Below are 22,673 nucleotides of genomic sequence, written 5' to 3'. Positions count from 1 at the left end.
GCACTGTTTCTTGTCACACATGAAAGTCTTCTTAAACCACATTACATTATTAAACTTGACTATCATTTTCATCAGCAACCTGAATGATGAGAGAACATACCCTGAAAGCTTTCAGTCTATCCAGACTGGTAGGGTTTTCACTGAGAGGGATCTCAGCGGCCTGGAGAACCAACCTCATAGAAACCTTACCAAGTTCAGCCACAGCAAATACAAAGTCCAGTGCTTGGTATGAAACAGCATGTACAGTACAGGCTAGACACCAACTGATTGAAAACAGCTTTGCAGCAAAACTTCAGGGGTCCAGGTAAGTTGAACATGAGTGAGCAGTGTGCTCTTGCAGCAATGAAAACCAAACATGCACTGGTTTGTGTTAGCAATAGCACAGCCAGTAAATTAAGGAAAGTTACTGTTATCATCACTTCAGCTCTCATGAGCCTGAATCTGAGCTCCCCAGTACAAGACAGACATCACCATACTGAGGCAAGTCCAGGGGAGGGCCAAGACTAGAGAGGAGCTGGAGCATGTGACATACAAGGAGACGCTGAGGACACCATCCTTGTTCCATTTTAAGAGAAGGAGGAGGATCCAACCTAATAGCTGTTTTACTACTACCTAACAGATAAAGCAAAGACAGAGCCAGACCCTTTGTGGAGATGTTCAGCAAAAGGCTAAGGGACAGCTGACACCAGCTGTAACAGGCAAAAATCTGATTACATATTAGGGAGAAATGATTTCACAACAAAGGCGGTGAAACACTGGAACACACGGCTCAGATATCGTGGAATCTCCTTGACTGTAGTATTCAAAACATGACCAGGACAAGGCTCTGTGCTACTCTCTAATTTAGAACTTTGATCTAGAGGACTAGAGGTCCCTTCTAACCCAAATTATTCCATGATTTCTATTTGGCAAATAGAAGACTTACATACAAAAAAGGTTTTTGACCAGGATCTCTCATTATAACATACAATTACTCATGTTTAAAAATAATTACTGAAATTTTTGAAAAGATTATTATGCAAACACACACATTCTATATCTTTATTTGTATATAAATATGAATTCCTCATCAAGCCATTCTAGAAAGTATCATTTTAAAGAGGCAAGGCAAACACTTTTCCGAGGTAGTTAAAATATTGTAGGAATACATTACACCTGATACTGAAAAACACAGGTGAAAGCCTACAGAACAATCATTAGAAAAATCTGAAGTAATGTAGAACCTAAGCTGTATGAAGGGAAAAAAACACCCACTTGCTCCTCTGCTACAAGTAAAGGATGTGTTGATTCTTCACCGACAGAGGGGAGGCGTGCGCTGCCGACAGAAGGATGTCTGCTGGAAGGGTGTGATGAAGCATCTCCAAAAGATGGGTATCTGGGATAGCCATTAGGTAAACTTTGTGCATTGAACCCAGGAGCTGATTCAATTAGAAAACAAGCAAAACCATATTAAAATAGAACATTTTACTGTATATGAATAAGACACCTTATATCTTAAGTTTAAGTTTCAAAAGAGAAAGTAAAATATGTAAAACAGTATTAAATATTCACAAAGCTCAATTTTGCTTGGAGGAAGGAAATGGAAAACAGAACAGCATCCCGGTATTTACTGGAACACATTTCTGAAGCAACCACTGAAACCTAGGTGTATTACACACCCAGTAAACTCCCTATGCAACTTCTCCTTCTACGATTAGCATCTCTCCCCAGCAAACAGAGACTCATTTACGTAAGCTTCCATTTCTCTGAAATCATCAATAAACTGGAATTCCTACTTTCAAATATCAAGCCATCTGAGATTTCAAAAATACCAGAAGATTTTAGCTAAATACTTCACTCACCCATCCATCTACTCAGAGCAAAAGAAAGATTCCAAAGGCACTGCACGTGTGATTTTAGCAGTACCTTTTTTTCCCCCCAATAAAAAGTTTGAAACATTGCCCAACATTAACATTTCTCTGAAATACTACAGGTAAAGCATGCTGATGTATCATAGTGCAATTCAATAGGTGGATTCGTAAGTGTTCTTATGCAACAAATAAGGTCCCAAAACTTATTTCTTAAAGATAATCCTCAGCAAGTACCTCAAGAGAATGCATTACTAGTAATTAGCCTCTTAGCTTTAAATTAGCTTTCTTTTTAACTACTTAAAGATTAAATTCAAATCAAATGCTATTTTCAGCTAAGTACCACATTACATTCAGGTATGTCATCTGACAGTAGAACTATACTTACTGGTAGGTGTTCGAGGGGTTCTTGGTACTTCCAACTCAGTTTGATGATTATTCCTTTCTACTACTGGTTCTTCTACCACATTTATGCTATTATTCTGCATTATCTCTTGTAACATGTTAAATAGCTCTTCTGCCCGGGCGCACTTAAAGGCAAAGATTCCTATAAATACACCAAAAGAAAAAAATCAAAATCCTAGAACTTAGAAATATGCCTTACAATATATGTAACTTTCAAGAAATAGAACTGGAATCCACATAATGAATACCTGTTAAAGAAGCAAAAGTGTTATGAAATTTTTAGTTGCACCAAAACACACAAAATTACTGTGACAACCTTTAGAGTGGTTATCTAATAGAAGAATAAGGTTCCCATGCACCAAAAGTTAAATTAGAACAGAAAACTGATTCAGTTAGGAGCAAAACTAAGTTTTGAGTGCTAAATAAGGAGGGAAAAAACCAGCAAGATTTTTTTTTTCTTTTTTTTTAAAGCTGATTAAAACGATACCTGTTAAATAAATATGTATTTAAAAAACATTAAATGAAACTATTGTGCTGCTACAAAGTCATATTTCCTAAATCAGATTTCTATTAAACTACCATAAAAATAAGATACCTGCACAACAGAAAAGGATTTAAACACTGGGTAAAAGTTTAGTTTCTTTAAGAAGACTAAAATGAAAAGCTAGTAAGACAAACTGTGTGAAACGGACAGTAACAAACTAATTGTTTTAGGCTAAAGGATAGACACAGAACACAAAGTTAGCAGCAATACCATGTATTTTGTGTGTGTATTGTGCCACTTTGCCTTTGAACAGCAGGGAGTGTCCCAACTTACCCTCACCAGCAAAGTCGCAGCTTTGGATTATTCTTCCATTGAAAGCATGAAGTTAAAGTTGACACGCTTGTTAAACGTGGGCGCAGGTACTCATTTTTTAAAGCGACTATTACAATCTAAAAACACTCTTTACTGAAAACTACCTACCTATACAGCTGCTTCTGTAAGTGCAGTCACGTGAATATGCTGGCACTCACTATCATCATGTATTTATTTAGGGATGCAGAGCTGTGATAGATCAGAACGACCAGAAACGCTTCACATGGCAGAAGTTCACACAGCCCCAGCTGGGAATACACCGAATGGGCTTTGAGGAATGATGCTCAGCTATTAATATGCAGCTACTGCACTGAGTAAACTTCATGTTTGCAACACTGCAGCTACAGTGCTTCTACTACTATATGTCCCTAATCCAGCCAAGTACAATAGCCCATGTTTAGTATTTTGTATATTTCTGAACATTTGCCTGGATATTTAAATCTTAACGGACAAAAACCAGAATTTTAAAAAAATCTAGGTTCACAAATTTTAAAAAGTTCCCAGTAGGTTTCTGGGAAATTTAGCCACCTTTAAATACATTCATATTAAATACAATGTGATCTGTCACACAACTGGTGACATACCAACTTTTCCAGGTTTCATATCCTGAATTATCTGTTAGATGTGCTCCCAAAACATGTCTTCAAGGTCTTTAATGCCTAGCACAAACTCAATGTTTCACCATAATTGCTTCGCACAACTTATCAATAGAAATAACTTAATTTTAAAGAAAAAAAACAGAAACAAGAATACTGACTAATGTAAGAAGTTGCTGGACAGTATTCAGGGAATTCTCAAATGAAAAACTTCTTGGTCATCCCATGAAGTGAAGTTTTGCAACTGTGCCCACAAAACCCACTGTAGGTCTCAGGAACAATGTTCCATTGCAAAAGGGCAGGAGAGAACATTTTCTGCCACATTTCTTTTTTCTCAATATTCACAGTATTTTAGTATTACATAAGGAAGGCAAGAAACAAAAGAGGGAAGAAAGGGTTGCTGCTTACACAGCCTGCTTAATCTTGTTTATAAAAAGAAAAAAAGAAAAATTAGAAAATTAGAAGGAAAGCAGAGAAGTCAATTAGACTTGGTGTAAGATTTTGCAGACTTGCTAATAGACTGTAGAGAAGAACCTTCAGATTAGTATTTTCAATTAAATGTTATTAGTATCTGTTTTCAATGTTCAGAAGAAGCAGTAAATTAAACCTGCAAAACCCATTAAAGTGATTATCTTCAAAACCAAGTTTATTACTTTAAGAGTTATGAAGATTTCGTTTAATATGGACTATACTTCATTGCTTGAAAATATCTACATTTCTCATTAGGAGATGAACTGATGCCTTTTAAACTCTCATTAAAAAAAACTTGTCTTCCTTTACCTCTGCTTGGACAATGAATATTGACTAGGTTTATTTATGATCAAGTTCTTCCATCTTTCTGATTTTTTAACAGTGAAATTAAAAAACAAAACCCGAAATTCCTCAGTGTCTAAAATTATTGATAAGAACACTAGTAAATGCTAAAAATCCAGAAAAACATTGGAACTTAATTTCACAACATATGAATGCATAAGAATTCCAACTACACACGGCTATCTCACGGTAGGAAGATGCAAAACCAGGCTGAGAGCTCAACTGAAACAGCTGTTCCCTCGGGGACTTCTCTAGGGAAGAGAGAAACACCTGAATCTTCTCAGGTGGAGCCAACCTTGGCCAAGGCAGGCATGGTCTGGGTACTGGAAAGGTAACCATCTTTTTCCAGTGAAAGCCATACAAAAAAATAACTGAGCATAACTGAAGTATACACACTTCATAAAAAAACATATCAAAATTTGAGAATTATGACATTGATATTAATGAAAATAGTATTTGCTTTAGGAAGAGGATGACACAGAAGTTTATTACTGGAGACAATAACACGGTGGGGATATCCAGTTCATGCTCCTGTCTTTTAAAATCTTAAAAATAGAGATTCTTTGAATTCTGAGGAGATTCCTCCACAGTTTTAGATTCTACTGCCTCCCCCTAAGTCAAGTCAACCTTTGAGGCCGGAGAATTTCCCTGTCAAATCCACCTCCTAAGTTGACCGAAAGAATACTCACATAGAAGCTTGAAGTCCTCCAGACCTACAATGCCAAAAACTATGTGCAACTCAAATCCTCAGAAGACCATTCTTCATAAGGTAATTTTTTTCCAGAAACCACATTCACATATAGAACTATAGCCTTTGTAACTCTTGTCAAAGGACTGGCAAATATCTTCCGACATCAAATAAATTTCCACAAAGCTTTATATACAACGTTTGCACATACCTTGTCCAGTTTGACACCTTCGACCACTTTCAAAAGAGAAAAGATTTGAGTCATAGCCATAGCGACGGAGACAGAGGTAGTGCCATTTTACAGAGTCCCTTTTACGGGTGTACAAAATTAGTTCTGTATCTGTAAGTTCCATTATGCCAGAACCCAGTTCATTACCATCATCATCCACATTAATAACCTATAAAAAAGAAATTAAAAAGCATTAGGTAATTACTCTATTGAGAAACACCACCACTTTTAATAATCTTAATGCCTGACTGGTAGACTCCATCTGCACTGTCATATTAGTTACAATCCTTGAAGTCAACATTTAAAAAAAAGAAAAAAAGAACTCAACAAACTAGTTTCTTTGCTACCCTAACCCAGAATTTAAAAAATTAAAGTTATACTTATTTAAAAACAATACAAATGAGACTGCCTAACATTAGCGTAAAATCTGATGAGAAATTTAAAGTAGAAGAGATTTGTAAGCTAAGTATTTTTTTAAACTGGCTTTATGTACATATTCTAGTATTCCCACATGGATAAGGCATACCTCAGATAATGGAATATTTCAAAACCCCATTTCTAAAAAAAAAATAATATTTGCTTTGTCATATAACCCCACTTACAGTTGTGAAAAGGAATGAGAAAGAGTAAGTGGCTCCAAGATAAAGTTTCCTTCACATACATGTGCAGCCTTGCACTGTGCTGAATCACCTGACAGTTTTAGATATTTTGCTGCCTTTTTAAAGTCAACAAATAATTCAAATACCTTATAGTTATCTTGTGTGAAAAGATGCATATAAAGCTAAACTCTTGTTCTTCTTGCTTTTAAGCCCGTTTTGAGATCATCTGCATCCTTTACAGAATTTGGACAATATATACTTCCTCCCTATTTTACCTTACAATGCTGCTTTTAGTGGGATTCTTTCTTAATCAACAAAAAAGCTGCCAAAAAAAATTCCCTATGGAATTAATGTTACTCTTTAAAGAAACATTTTCAACTTGAAATCTAGTCAATTGAAAAGAAGTAGGAATAGTTTCATCTGCCCCTGAGGCTTATGCCCATTTTCCTCATTTTGCAAATTATATCTTTCATCTCTCTCCCCCTGCTGCTAAATCAGTGACCCACACAAACAACAGAAGACTTCTACATGGAGAAAAATAGGAACTAGTTACACAAAGTGATACATAAAGAGCAAGAAAACAGAAAAATATTTTATCCTTCAGCTTTCTTAACTTATAATACTAAACATTTCCAGAAATTCCCATGGCTTTAAAGCTCGTTTCATTGTTGCCTTCAAGCAATACATGAATCATTTTTCACTATGGAAGCCTTACATTCCTTTCTCAACTTACAGATACGGTTTGGAGCACAGAAGCAAATCTGACTTGTGTGACTATGCAAAGATACGTTTACTTACAGTCACTGACTTCAGATGCTTTATGCTTAGCAGGTTAAGCACATGAACGAGTGTTCACATGCTTATAAATTCCAGAGATATATGGGACAAAAGGCACTTAGAAGTAAAATTTCTCCATGTAAAGGACAAAAGTTTTCAAAATGTATAATCGGTAGAGACCTTCAAGTAAAATCAGCGGTCTTAAAATTTTCCATTTCTGATCCCACATTCAGGTTCATAACCACACTTCTCCAAAAGCTATTTATTCCCTTATCCTAACGACTCCTTCCCTAACTTGACCTTCTATAGCCTTCCAGAGGCAACACCACTTACTTGGACTCTACCAACTGAAATGGAGATTGATAAAAATCACAGGGCTTCATCTCTTTCCTGAAGATCAGAACTGTCCTAAAAAGCCTACCCTGTCTAGGGAATTCCTGTCACCACTGGTAAGAGAGGGTTTCACAAAGGTGCAAGAGAAACCTGTAGCCACAGGGACCTGCAACTCTGCAATGTGTCAGCTGTTCAGAAATTTGCACTCTATTTTCATTTTTTTTAAATTTTTTTTTAAAAAAAGGTTTTTTTAAATCACAGGCCTAGTCTGCAAGAAAGCAACAAAACAGTTCACAGCACATCACACCAGTTGCATACCTTAAACTTGTTTCGGTGGTTATCTGGGACAGTTTCTTTATCTGGACAGCTACAACAGCTACCCATGACTTCTTTAGAAGACCATCTGATCTCTAAAGTGGGAAAAAAAACCCCACGCAACAAAATGATCACTTAGTTGAAGTTAAAATAAAGTAATATAAACAAAACAACCCAATGCAAATTACTCTCTGGCATACAATTCTTCATAATGAATTTTCCAGTCATATGTAATAAAAAGTCAACATAGATACTAGAAATATAATAGTTAATTTAGATTTGACAGTAAAGAGTGGCAACACTGAGCTGTTAAAGTCCTACCAATAACTCGAGGTTACTACCAAACAGACTCATTTGATTTGTCACCTTAATTCCCATGGTAGCAGCTTGGGGGAAAGCAAAAGCTAAACACCATGCGAGATTTTCATCTCCTAAACCAGGCTTTTACACAAGGCTCCTATCTGGGTTCCAGCTCCATCTGATTGAGCACTTCCCGGCTCAGAGCACAGCACTAGTGACACCCCTAGAAGCCCTGGGCTGTAGCAGGTTACCAGGCACAGGCAACACAGAGCCCGTATGACAATCCTGAAAGGCTGCCCCGGCTTTGGCAGCTCCAGAGTGGAGGCATTCCAGGCCTGGAGGCAGCCCTGTGCTGGCAGCCATGCAGTGAGGCTCTGTGCTTCCAATTTTGAATACTTCCCATATTGCAGTGTGCATCAAACTATGTAACTGAAGTCAAGGGAAGGAAAAAAACCCACATTCAACACAAATATTTTAAAACTTGGGGTTTCTTTTATTTCTATTAAGTTCCATTTGGATTAAATTGTGTTACACATTCGTTATAAAACAGCAGAATACCCAAGTAACACCGAACAGCATGGCTAAAGTAATGAAACAAAAAAAAAAATTTGTATTTTTGGTATTTTCATTTAAAGATTTTTGTGTGTATGGCAAAACTTTCACAAAACAATATGATAAAATGTTCACAGAATGAAGTCTCACAGCTTGCTGTTTCACCCTCTACCACCATGAAGAGGGGGTTAAGTCTCGTATTTCTTAAATACAAGAAAATACTTAACCCATTTACATCATCTTTTTATTGGATAAGAACTACAATTTCCACTACACAAATGAAAAATGGGGCAAAATCCTGGAAGAGAGCTGTTAGGTCAACAGGAGATATGACATTAGAAATCAAGGAGAAAGAAGACAGAAGGGGTTGGTAAGTTTTCTTGACTAGAGGGGAAAAAAAATCCAGTATCATCTTGAGAAAACTATGACTTGTTTTCTAGGCAGGCATTTCTATTAGCATGCAGCAGTAGTATCCATGTAGCACTTTAGTCTGCTAAGGAATAAGGTGCAAGGAATACAATGAAGAACAGCTAACTCTTCTGCTCTTTTTGATCAGAAAAGCCACTCAAAAGAGATACTCCTGCTCTAGAGACTGTATAAATCAGCCAAGAATCCCCTGCAGAGGGGACATGGCTCCAATTAATCCAGTCATAAAGAGGCAAAATAATCAAAATCATGGATTCATTTCTGGCCATAACATGAAAACATGCATTATATTGACAAAGTTTTTTCCCCAAATCAAGATAAAACTGGGGGGTTGCTTGCTTGCTTCTACTGCTGCAGAGAGAAGCTATGCTACACACAACAATTTTTTTTTTTTTTTTTTTTTTTGCATGGTGAAGTTTTTAAATTTTTTTTTGTAGTAGTAGTAGTAGTTGTTCCTCCTCTTCCATTAAGCAAGGGAGATACAGGTAATAACACCCTGTTCCTGGCTTCCTGCCCTGGCACCCCACAGTGCCTCAGTACAGTAATGTTCAGATGTTGTTCTTGTCAGCTTACTCAGTGCCCTATTCACTCTGAGAATCCCCTGCTATGAAGGGCAACAGGTGACAACAGCCTCAATGCAGATTAACAGTGAATACTCTGGTCCATACAATGCAGTTGCATCTCCCTCTAGCTGCCTTCAGGGACAATGCATGCACTTAATAAAGCCTAGACTTAGACCTCCTCAAATGATTTGCAGTGCAAACAGAACTACACAGCTGCATGCTGTTAGTATCATACTTTCTATGCATTCAGCATGAAATAACTGACCAAGTCTGTTGAAGACAGCTGCCTGCAAACTTTTTTAAAAACCCCAGAATTGAAATGCAAAGCAGTTTGGGGGGAAAAAAAAAAAATCACTAGTTTCAAGAAGAAAGCTGTAGTATGTGTTTGAAACACAGCTTCTGTATCTCAGGAACAACAAAGAAACTGCATGTAATCAATTATCTTACAAGCTTGTTATTTTGCCTCAATTATGTTCTAATATTAATATTTCAGAAAACCAAGAACTGCAATGCTGCTTCAAAAGAGATACGTGAACCAAGACTATGAGGAAGAAATTAAACAGCTACGGAACTGGCAGGATTAAAAATCACTCACCTAGATTTGGCCATTAATATTCCCAGCCTCTGCTGCAGCATCAGGGCTTCTGTCATACTCAAAGTGTCATGCTGTCTTGTCACAGAACTAATCATTGGACCTAGAACTAGAAGGGTAAATAACAAGAAAAAAATTGACTTTTTTTTAAGATGCCAGTTAGTAAACTAACAAAAATACATGCTTTTGTTTATATTTTGTGAGTATTATGTCAAGCAAGGTCTTCACAATGTTTGAGATAAGACTGATCTCTGAGTTGCCCTGGCATTTCAGTGCCTTGGAAGAAAATAATCTGGCATTCCTGTCTGCAGTGTAGCCTGTCACACTGGGGACTCCATTCATTCTCCACTGCGTACCCAGTGCAGTGTGGAAATGACAGATGTGAAGCTCCCATTATCCTCAGTGCATACCAAACCAAACCACAGCTGACAAACAGAAGAACACATATAACTTACTCTACTGAACTGCCTCTTGCTTATCCTACTGAACACATACACAAATGCTGACTTGTATGGCTAACACATCACCCTTTCTCTGCTTCCCTCATGATTCTTGCTCCATGACACTAACCATAAATTGCTTGCTTTTACTTCCCCACCCCCCCGACTATTCTCACACTAGCTATCCACTCACATTTAACACTGAAAACTAACTGCTGCTTCCATCACACTAACAGCTGGCAGTCTCTGTTCTCTGCTTGTAAAATTGCCAAACAAGCACTTGATGTTTCCTTTGATGCTGCTTACTACACTCAACAGAAAGGCTAATTTCTCAAAATAATACTTTATTATTAGTCTTCCTTATCAGTCTTTCAGGATGTCTGTGCAAACTTCTTTGAGACCACTGCAGCTTTGCTCATAAATTTTTTGCTTCAATTCTTTGTATTCATCAGCTGTCCCCTGTGTTGCCCCTGGATTAAAATCATTTTGGGAAACCAAAGCACTCTGCTTTTTTGCATAGTATCAAGAGTAATGTAGTCCCAATTTCATCCCACATCCTAGGCATCATTATACCAGTTGCAGAACCCTCTCACTTGTGAAGGGATTGTACAAGAGAACACCAGAAATTCAACACTGGCAAATGCAAAAATAACATACCTAGCAAAGGAGTTCTATCTGTTAGGAAAGATCAGTCACATAGTCATGCAGTCCAATGGAAACTCTAGCTGGACAGATATCATAAAGCAAATGAAACGAAACTGTTTGAAAAGAACTAAAAGTGCCAAACCAAAAATACTCTTCTATTGTATGAATCCATAGTGCACCCACAGATTTAGTAATGCATGCCATCAGGCCTCCCTGTCAAAAAAAACCAGATTAAAAGCAGAAATATGCTACTTAGATGGCTCAGCCTGAAAAAAGGGAGCACACAGAGCAGAAGAAATCAGTACAGAATTACAGGTGGCAAAGAGAAGATAAATAAAGCACAACTATTTTCCAAACGCAACCATTGGGGAACAGCAGTTGACATTATTAAGAGGGGGTTCAAAGAAACACACAGAAGTTCTTTTTTCGCACATGGTACATAGTTAACCTTTGTGATCTGCAATGTCTTGTGGGAATGAGTTCCAAATATTTAAAGATTCAGAAAGTAATTGGACAAATGAAAGCTCCATGAAGAGCTTTTAAACTCAAGGATGTCACATCTGGCTCAAAAAGCCCCTACGGGGCAGATATTTAGAAGGGTCTTAAGGAATGATCATAAAATGTTCCTTCTTACTATTCCCTTCCCTATATATTTACTACTGGCTGTCAGAATTTACTATTTACTGTAAGAAACAGGATACTGGACAAACTGATACTTCAAGTGTGACCCAACAAAGCCATTCTAATTAACGTATATGGACGACATCTACTCAGCATAAATTTGTGAATGCTCTGCTGTAAGACATTAAAAAAAGGAAATAATTAACAACTTATACTTAACTTGAAAATAAACCCTAGATTTCACAAAGGTACCTAAAGGTAAACTTATTGAACTGCTTGACAGATACGTACTTTTGCATATAGTTGTGTGCAGGACCTATCCCTCTGCAACAAGCACAAGCTTTGTTTATGTGATGGCCCTACCCAATCTAGTTGGTATTATTAAACTGTGATTTCAGTCAGGTTAGATTTTTGCTGGCTTAGCATACCAGACCGGCCAGCAGAAAGTCTAGCAAGTGCCAGAGCCAGCTGCAGACAGAATCACAGCCTTAGTTACCTCTACCCAGTTTTCAGAAAAACTAGCCACCTCACTAACTACTGGGATCGAAGTTTACCAAATTCCCTGCTAAAATTTTCAGAACAGGAGAATGGAAAGAGGGAGCAGAAAACCTGACCCACCCACTCTGGTGAAAACTTAGGAGGTAGTCATTAGAAATATAATTAAAATAAAAATATTCACAGGCAAGCTGTCCTAATGCAGGTATGTTTGCACTGGTCTTTACCTTGGTATTTTTCTAGCAAAGTTTTAAAGCTTTTACAGGGTTTGGCTACCTAAAGCAGACTAGCCTATTTCAGTTACCTAAGAATGATTCTTAAACAATCTAAACAGTTTCATAATGGATTAAAGCAAGCATACAAACTTGCTGCACCTAACTTCTTTTAAATGTAAAGCAATAACAGAATTCTCCGAACAGTTGCTTCCAATTACAAGTTCGCTGTTTACTCAGTTCGGGATTTTCTTAAATTTTCCCAGATTGCAAAATATTTACCCAAACTTAAACATACAAGAAGAAGTAGACATTTCCACAGTCACAACCCTAAGTTATGTCTACAATGTCAAATTTAGGAGCTGTAATTTCCCCATTCACAAAGCATCAGTGGTGGATGGGTGCAGTCATGCAAGGAGGGGGAAAGGGATGGAGAATATTTTCTGCTTCTCCCTAACATTACTGCATTGCAAGGTAAAAATCCCAGGCAAGACAAACCAGGACCAGCATTCATCTAAACCTTGTTAATGGGAGGGAAAGGTAGGAACTGCCGTAACTTCACTAAGATTTATTACTTGGCTTTGTAAAGCAAAACGTAGCTCTTTCCCTCACAGACTAAGCAGGGCCAACAAGTTATGCTAATCTCTCAGAAGTCAAGGAACACAAGGCATCAGTGTAAACAAGAGCAGATACTTTAAAAAGAACAACACAGTCAAAAGCTTGTATAAATTCTAACATTTGCAGTTCTACAGTCTCCCCAGGTGGGGAATGATCTGAACGAGGTGTGCATTCCCCTTCTGTAAGAAAGGCTACACGGACACACTGCTATCGTACTCCTCATTTTGCTCGTAGTCACCCCATTAAAGTCAGCTCATGGTTGCAAAGCTGATCTAAAAGCTGGTTTTAACTTAGTTCTGCATGCTCTGGTTACAGAATCAAACATTAACTTTGGGAGATATTTTCTGTACACCTAAATTCCTCTCACAAACCTCCTAAAAATCAGAAAAGGAAAAAAACCCAAACCATAGCACACCTCAGAAAAGGTAGGGAGAAGCAAAAGTGTCATGTCTCTAAACCCATCTTTTGCACAGTCTTTTCAAATGAAAAAGTGGCCTTCCAAACCACTAGCTGCCACAGTGCTAGGTCCTCTCTTATGTCTTTCCATTTAGTGTGTAAGAAACAGAGTCCAAATGTTGTTGTCTAAACTGCATCTAAACTAGACACTAGGAGTAAGTATCACAGATAATGTGCTAGACAACGGAACACACTGAAGGAGACAAAACTAATTTGGATAACTTCCTCCCAAAATCCCTGGCCCTCAAGAATTTGGATGTTTACATATACAGGGATTCAGAGAAGTATCCCCAATTTAGTATTACGATGACCATCAGGACACCTGCCCAGTACATCCTGCAATCTCACACACAAATTGGCCATACTTGAGGAAAACACAGCCAAATCCCTACAGATACATTATAACTAATTTTCTCACCTCAGTTTTAGAGCACTTGTTAATGTCAATGGTTCTTCTACAGCAGGGGGATAATTTCACCTGCAAAGTGTTACCTCAGAGATTAAATTGAAACATGAGTATAAATCTGAACATTTCAGGTTATACATAGAAATTTTCTAAGTAACTCATTACACCCTCTGCCCACCAACCAGAGCTGTCACTACAGCAAAGCAGCTTTCCAAACAAAACAAACTTTGTATGAAAGCGTAAGACAGCAAACAGACAAATAAGAGAAGCCAATTTACCATGTAAGAAAAATATTATTGAGTAATATAAGGCCTGTTTTATTGGCATGTTATTCATTTCAGAATATAGGCGAAGGAGGCTGAATGGTACTGCAGTCAGTCCTTTGAATTTTGCTGGTAGCCAAACACTGCCCATCTCACAACTGGCTAATACAACGGATTAAACAAATAAACTCTGTATCTAATGTGGTATATCCTAGGTCTTTAGAGTCATGATGTAATCCATGCTGGCAAATTCTATATGATTTAAGAATCCTGGTATCCTACTTGGGACTTAAAAATAACCCATACTTTGACCTTCTGTTTATTTTGGCTAGCGTATCTTCACTGCCATGAAGCCAAGTTTTTCAACTGGAAAACAAAACTTCACGTTTCTGGTACATGGGACTCCCACATACCAGACCTCACATGCACGTAAGAGACGAAGCACCAAAATAAAGCTAGTAATTATTGAGTGTGGCCTTAAAATCCAAGAACCTTATTTCCCCAATGGTCAAAAAAAAAGACTTCTTCACTTTATAATTACCAAAAGGAAAAAAAAAAAATCTGTACATCAGCAAAGACTGACTTTAACATTTGGAGACACAACAGACAAAAGAGGTGCCAAAACTGGAATGTTCTCCCATGGAAACACAGTGGTTTAATGGGATATGAGTGTTCAAGAGAACAGGAAGAAATCCACGCAAAATACAGCAAAAGAAGCACAAAATGCTCTCCTTGCCTGCCCACGCCTGCTGCCATCACTCAAATCTACTCATCTTCTTTCAGGTGCCCTGGAAGGCATCTTGCCTTGCACAGTCTGACAAACAATAACATAACAATTCACACCCAAGAAGCAAATGCATTTTGGGAAGAAAGTTTGCTTTACTTTAATAGTAAAGCAAACTGAACTAAGGTCAGACATAGTCCTTGCCCTTCATCCACTTGGCAACACTTACTAAGAAAATTACTACTGAAGGTGCCTAAGTACCTTGGATGAAAAAAGCAGTACTAACATACCATAATGGAGTTAAAAACTACAACAAAGGAGATCCAAAAAGAAACTAAACATGCTGAGAAAGAGTTTGGTGCCACTGGCTGCCATTAGCGAAAACAAAGTAGGAATGGTTGAGGTGAAGTTGCAGAATCTAGTTAATGACTTTGCTTATGCTAACAGGTGGAGTTTTCCCTCAAGATTTTTATTAAAGGAGCATGTTGTCAGGCTTATGATTAAAACGCAGTAATAAATGTACACTCCTTTTCTCTCTTTAGCCCTTTCCAAAGCAAAAAAACAAAAACAAAACAACAAAACTGACAAAACCCAAGCTAAACTGTAAAAGCTTTCTGGCTCCAATGAAAACAAAATTATTGCAACCACATTACCAGCTAAAGCACACTAGCTTGCCATTTCAGTGCAGTGCCCTCAGAGGCCTCTTTGAACACGCCTGGAGGAGGCTGATGCAGGATCACACCAGAACTCACCCTCTCAGCAGCATTCCTTTGCCTGCACCTTCTGCTGCTGCCAACTGTCTGCTCGTCAAACTCACAGGAGGCTTTCTTTTTTTCTTACTCCTGCTTTTTAACAGTCAGATCACCTCACAACTCGACCTGTTTTGCTATATATGTTTTCATATATTTGGATTCAAAATGAACAGCAACTTTTTATTTCATCCCACTTTAGTGCCATATAAAAATAGCCAATACCATTTAATAAAATTAAAATGAAATAAAATGAAACATGAGGAAAAGCAAACTTGGAGCCTTGTTGTTTGTTTAAATTCAGAACTAGCAACTGATCTTGAGGAGTCATTATGCAAAAATTTGAAATGGTATGCTACTATTAAATTAATTCTCTACTGTTCTCCTTAAAAGTGATCATTTCAACAAAATGCTCAAATTTAGGCGAGATAGTTAAACATTTGCAGGAACACTGTTCAACAGTAATTCCTTAAAAAAACATGCTCATTCAGACAGAAAAGCTCTTATATTCACCACAATTACAGTAGAACTGAAGATTAAAGACCAGGTCAAACAGCTGAGCTAAGATGAGCAGAGGGAGAACTACAGCAGGCAGCAATGTTGTGCCAACACTAAATACTTCAGGATGTTTGAGACCAATTTATGTAACACCAATCCTACACCTCTCCACTTTGCTCTAGCATGACATTATAAGAACTGCATTCCCTTATCCTGAGATGTGGTACCCCCATACTTTGGCCTGTCCCAATGCAATATAAAGAGTAATGGCACATTTCATTTAAGTAGTAGGTTGGTACAACTGTTCTATTCAACAAGTGCACATACACACACATACATACAGCATTAAACAGAGTTTCTAATTTTCACCTCAGTGCATTTTGAAAACTCTACATCTTTAATGAACATGAATCTTGAACAGAAGCACAAAAGCTGTTTGCTCCACCATCCCCATTAATCCTTCTGAGGATGTGGGACGCTGTTTCTTGTTCTACTCTTTAATCGCTCTCCAAAAAATGATCCTCTTACTCTAAACTTCCAGAGAAACAAGACTTATGTTTTACTTGGTATCATTTTTAAAACAACTTACACACATGCAAATATTTTTCAATTTCTTAGTAAAACAATTTCTCCAGATCCACACTACCATATTCTTTTCTGTGAATGTCTGCCAGATTAACTGCATCCTTTTAAAAGAAAACAGCCAGAACATCAAACTCCAAACCATGGCATTAGGTTAAACAAGCAAGCATTACTAAATTGTTTTATTCTTGGACAATCTGAATCACTTTTAAAACATCCTATAAGGAATAGCATATACTGCAAGCATCATTTTTACACAATAATAAACAGCAGAAATGGGACTGAAGTTTTAAGAGCTGTGCTATGGAAATGCTTTTTGGATTCAGGATAAAGGAGAAAGGCAAGGAGATGGGAAGATAAAGTGGAAGGCTACAATAATTAAGTAATGGGGCCAAGGAAGAAAAAAGTATCTAGCTTAATTCTTAAAAAGGAAGCTTGACTTGAAACTGTTTGAATAGTGAGTCAGTTCTCCAATATTTAACCACAAATGCCTCCTAAAACTTGAGGTCTGCAGCTCTTGCCAAGTTTTCAAAGCCAGTGAAGTGCCAAATCTTGTAATTAAGTAAATGGCATTGAGTTTATATTTTGTAATATTTTAATCTTCGTAATATTGTCTGTTCAAACATTTCAGGAAGGGTTAAGTTCTGCTTTTATGTTTTTGACATATTTTACACACAATCTTCTAATGCATTAATAGAAACAACTCTGGAAAGCCTACAAGACTTTCTTACTGAAATGTTAAGCGGATTGAGTAAAAAATTATCAAAACTGGGACCATGCCACTGTGTTTTATTAAAATAAATAAATAAACACAGTATGTCTATCATTTCAGTATGTATTCTCAATATGTCCCCTTTTTCATCTATCCGTTGGTTCCACTATCAGCAAGTTCTTAGCACTTTGATATAAGGAATCTGGCCTTACCTGAACATCAAGCTTTTATATATGGTTTTTATTTCTTGGAAACCGAAAACCAAATCCTCCCAAGATCTCATTAAATCTGTGTTCTTTAAAAAATAGCTTGCCTTCTGTATTTACCATTTTTCCATTTTCCACACAAAACTCTTTTTACCACTTTTGAAAGGGTCACAATTTTCTTGGTCCTGTTTACGTATCTCCTCATGTGCTTCTTGTACCTTTTTTTCTTTCTACTTCAAGGAGAAACTCTAATAATCATTTAAACTAAGCTACCCCTGTGGCCCCAATTCACTACATAAAAGGGAAAGATTAACAATAGCTAGTTACACCTCTAGATCAAAACTATGCCGATTGGTCACTGAAGTAAAATTCACAGTCTTAGGGTATCTTTTGTCACTACTGAACTGCATCTGCCAAAAAGCAGGTTTAGGTTAAAATTATTTTCTTTGTATTCACAATGAAGAAGAGCATAAAAACATTCAGTTAATGTGTCTGATTTGCCAAATCGTGGTAACCTGACTGCACAGATGTCTGTCTGTGCTTTGGGCTACACCAGCTCATTAAAATTCTGATTATTAGGATGTGTGCAGCAGATTTAAGTAAAACCCATTTATAATCATATCTGTGCATCCAAACAACTATTTTCTTCTTTTCATTGCTGAATCTCTTACAGTCAACTTTATGTAATTAAAAAACTACATCTTCTTTAGATTTGAGTACTACTTTGCTAGTGATTTACACCCTCCACATTAGTCTAGTTGATCTATGCCCTAAAAAATATTTTCCAATTTCAGATGGAAGCTACTAAAAACTACTTTGATCTACCTGTACAATGGAGAGCAAAGTTTCATTAAGCAAAAAATCCTTTATTCATAGTCCTTTATAATTAAAGCAGCTAAAAGGTCCACTTCCTTATACTCCCATGTTTTAAAAAAGCTCCATTTAGGGTCTTATAAAATGTGTCCTTCTTGATCACTGCTGAAACAGTACAGAAATGTCTGTAGTAGCCTACAAAGCCTACAGAGCCTTACAAAGCATTATTCTGTTGTGGATGATTTACATCACATTAGACTACTGCTGTTCAAAGTTAACATCAGGCACCATTTTCTTCTAGCAAAGAATAAACATACCTTTTTATAGAATCCATATTGTCTGCTTTGTATAACTCTCCTTTTAGCATTTTAAAAAGCTATAAAAGTACTATTAGAAGACTATATGTCTATCAATAGAAATGTGGATGTCAGTGTGTGCATGTGTGTGCCATATCTACACACCGGAACAAGGAGCAGGACAGAGATTAAAGCTTAGCTTGCCCTGATAAGGAAGAGCACCATTCCCACAGGAGTGCTCCCAGCCGTACTGCCTGATCAGAACACTCGCCAGCAGAACAGCCTGCAGCCTAACACAAAGTTGCATCTTAGTGTGTATATTGTTCCTTTTCCTGTTACCGCATCCCCAAAACAGACTACTGACACACATTTAAGACATAATAAATAAATACATAAAGCAGAAAATTAACAGATGCCCCTTCTATGACTCATGGAAGCTGATGATTGAGAAAAACGCATCACATCATCTCATGATGATTAAAACACCTAAAAGATCATGCAAAAATCATTTTGACATTACCAGTCAATAAGGATCCCAGATATGTCATTAAGATTTTACACCTTTTTTCTTGTCCTGTGTCACTCACAAGGGATCCTGGCTAAACCACTTGGCCACAAGTCCGGCTGCATGGTGAGCAGGTGGACACAAGAGTGCAAGCAAATTAAACCTGTCAGAGAATGCATCTCGGGTAACTTGAAGATCAGAGAAACAAATATCACCTTGCCCTACCATAGGATCTTGCACTGAATTTTGTTATACCATTCTTCCTAAAAAGACAGAAATAAAACTAAATCTTTGATTCTTATTGTAAAAGAACTGTCATAGAACAACTGTTTTCATTACAAAGTTAGCCTGAGTAACCATTTGCTCTCTTCTACTTTACAACATAATGAATTGTAATGTAAGAATGAACATATGGCTTGTAAACCCAGCCAATACTTAAAATTCCTCAATACCATCAGTTGTGGACCTCATTATTTGCTACTATTTACAAAATTAATTTTTTTTCCCTGAGTCACCTTTTTGAATCTCTATTTCCAACTCTATTTCCTGGAAGAGTATGGCCTGGGATAACAAGATTTGAGATGGTGGGAAAAGGGGAAGAAGATCTGATTTTTGCCTTCTTTTTGTAAAATTTAACTCTTCCCAATACATTACTGAAGCTTAATCTTCAGGCACTTTACTGTCCCAAATTTTTAAATTGAAAGACTGTCTGTACAGTGAAGGTGCCCATTTTTGAAGAAAGGAAGTTTACAATGAAATTAAGCTTTCCTCACCAGACAGAAAAAAAAATAATACATTAGAAGTGTGTGTGTGTGTGTGTATATAGATATATGTATACTTCTGTTTAAACAAGTCCTTCCATAAGATTCTTTCTGTTAACAAGTCTGAATAGGTGTCATTTAGAAAATAATTCCTGTGGGAGGTTTTTAGGATTAAACTGTCAACTTTCTGTGTCACATGACATTTAGAAGCACTGGTACATTCAACTACACAGAAAAAATCATATTCACTTTCTTGTACTGAAATTATCTCCTATTGTCATAAGTGGCAGGTATTTAAGGATAAAAAGCAACCTTTCTAGATTTTCATTTTCCTAACAGATGCATGTTTTCTAAGCAACAACTATGATGCCTGAATACGTGCACTACAATCTCTCACAAAGCAGTCATATCCAAGATTTGGAACTTTCCTGGTGCAGGCACAGTAGCCTTAAGTTCCAGCCTCAGACAAACCTCACACACCTTCTCCTCTCCTTGGCCATGGGGAATTCCAAGCACTGCAGAGTGTCAAATATCACCTGAAACGCTGTAGCCCTCAAAGCCTCCACACAGATGTTTTGTTTCTCTACAGCTGCATTCAGTGGTAATCTCTACATATCAGTTCACACTGGCTACATGTTTCTGTATTATTTTGTGACTCAATCTTTTGTGCTGCAAACTTCTCTAACTTCTAGATAATAAGAAAGAGGTTGATGTAGCGCAGGAACTCATGCTTTCTGATCAACGAATCAATATGATTTCGCAGAAGCTTCTTATTGTTTAAAATACCCTCTACTCACACATCTCACAACTTTGACGTAATACCCTACTTACACACTTTGCTTAGTTATACATTCTACCTACTTATCTTATACTACTTATACATATACATATCACTCTACTTACACATTTTCTTTCTTACTTATACTTTTTACAACTTCTGCATAACACAGTACTTATGCATTTTACCTGCTTATACATCTTACAACCTTTACGTGATACTCTACTTACACATTTTACAACTTATCCATAATACAGTATGTATACATTTTGCAACTGCTGTGCATGAGATTTCACACTGCTTGATTGATTTCTCTATTCTGTCCATGAGCTCCGCACGCACTTTTCTGATAATACAATTGGTTTTAATCCAGTGCAGCACAGTCCTTTTCATCTATTCCTTGCTGTCTTGGTATTTAGTTTTTCAGCTTCTTCTTTCTCAATTCTTTTCCAATTTAGCACAGTTTACCTTTCAGTCCTTGATGAATTCCTGAGGGCTCTAACAGGTGGGACTCCTGATCCAGGCAAGCAGAATCTAGATGATGACAACAACAAAACCCATCCAGCAATCAGCAGCCAAGTTAGTCCAGGAAATCCAAACAACAAGACAGCAAAGAACAGGAAGCAGATATAAATCTATCCCTCCTCTCCCGTCGAGCCTTCAGACTGGAGCTTAAAAACCCTCTTGGGGCTGATGTGCTGCAGCTGAAGGTGGAAAGGCCAGGTGAAGCCAGTGAGGGTAATTCCAGCCTGGTCCCACTCTGAGGGCTCTGATAAGAATAGCTAAAGATGATTTCACTGGGGCACACTATCAAGGTTAAAATACCTTACAACAACGTAGTTTAAAGTACCACACAAACTCCAAATACTTTTGTCTATAGAAAATAAGCTGATGTGATTTATAGCTAGCATGAGCAAGCTTACCCTTGCCCATCCATTTTGTTAGCATCTGATGGCTATATTGAATGCCCATTTTCTTTCATAAAGAATTAATTCTAGAAACTGCTGAAGATGCCAAAACTTTACTACCATTACTAACCATGACTACCTCAAGGCAGCACCCATAGCACTCTTTTAAAATGATATTAATTCCACAACAGGGTCTTGTGTTTACTTGGGACTGAAGTCTCCAAAATTTACCCTCCGCAGATACACAGTTTGAACTTCCACGGTGGAAAACATATACATTGAAGCCAGGGAGGCCAGCAGAGTACAGAGTACACTACATTAATTCTTCATATTTATATGATACTCTCTTTCACAAATAACTACTCAAACAGATCACACTCTCATTACTCTGTGCCAGCTGTGCTATTCAGTGGATAGTGAAGTAGTACCACTTGGCAGAGTCCATTAGCTTATAAGGTCCAAACAGTAGCTCTTCTGTTAAATTTTTTATTATTAAACTTAAAAAAGGCCTTGCAAAGAAGAAACCAAAACAAATGGAATACTGATGCTTTGAAAATCCTGCAGACCCCCATGTGAGCTGCTGATTCTGAGGTATTATTGGCTGAAGCAGACAAGTTGTCTCCTTTATGAAGAGTCTCTATTCATAAGTCAGCCACCATGTCCTAAACCAGGAATCCTCAAACCAAAGACTGCAAGCTCAAGGTTCATTTCATCTTCCCATCCTTCCTATTCTCCCCTGCTGTTCAAACAGCTCTCTGCAGAAGGCAATGGAGAATTGCAAGGGGATAAACTGACTTATGTTCCTCTTCCAGCTAATGCATTTCTACCTAAATGTATTTAAATAGCATTTATTGTTACTGAGAAACAAAATACAAACAAAAAATAATAATAAAACCCCATACACACCTGAATTTCAGCTATCTCAGGTTTTCCTTTCTAGAAATATTTTTTCAGTTACCCATCACTTCCAACATCAGCAGGTCACTCGTAACTCATATTTGCTCTGGGTTAAAAATAATCATTATTTTCCTTGCTCAGCTATTTTTTAACCTAGACCGGCTTCCTGATCAGGTTCCCCACATGAACACTCAAAC

The 22,673-nt window shown here is 37.3% G+C and overlaps 1 protein-coding gene across 4 annotated transcripts in view; it reads right to left on the bottom strand.

Moving 5' to 3' along the window:
* FRS2 (fibroblast growth factor receptor substrate 2) overlaps positions 1-22,673 on the bottom strand; it is a 49,839-nt gene that overhangs the window by 8,776 nt on the left and 18,390 nt on the right. For 2 of the 4 annotated variants that reach the window (XM_039570760.1, XM_010413671.4), the window contains exons 2-6: positions 9,895-10,000; positions 7,462-7,553; positions 5,417-5,603; positions 2,236-2,394; positions 1,255-1,418 (exon numbers count right to left, since the gene is read on the bottom strand). In XM_039570760.1, coding sequence (XP_039426694.1) covers positions 1,255-1,418; positions 2,236-2,394; positions 5,417-5,603; positions 7,462-7,527 — 576 coding nt within the window. In that variant the 5' untranslated portion in view covers positions 7,528-7,553; positions 9,895-10,000. Of the gene's footprint in view, positions 1-1,254; positions 1,419-2,235; positions 2,395-3,069; positions 3,102-5,416; positions 5,604-7,461; positions 7,554-9,894; positions 10,001-21,139; positions 21,206-22,673 lie in introns of those variants that run through there. The other 2 variants (XM_020584715.2, XM_020584716.2) reach the window with 2 other exon arrangements.

This window comes from Corvus cornix, chromosome 1A, assembly GCF_000738735.6.
Source record: "Corvus cornix cornix isolate S_Up_H32 chromosome 1A, ASM73873v5, whole genome shotgun sequence".
NCBI lineage: Eukaryota > Metazoa > Chordata > Aves > Passeriformes > Corvidae > Corvus > Corvus cornix.
This window is presented reverse-complemented; position numbering and strand designations above follow the sequence as displayed.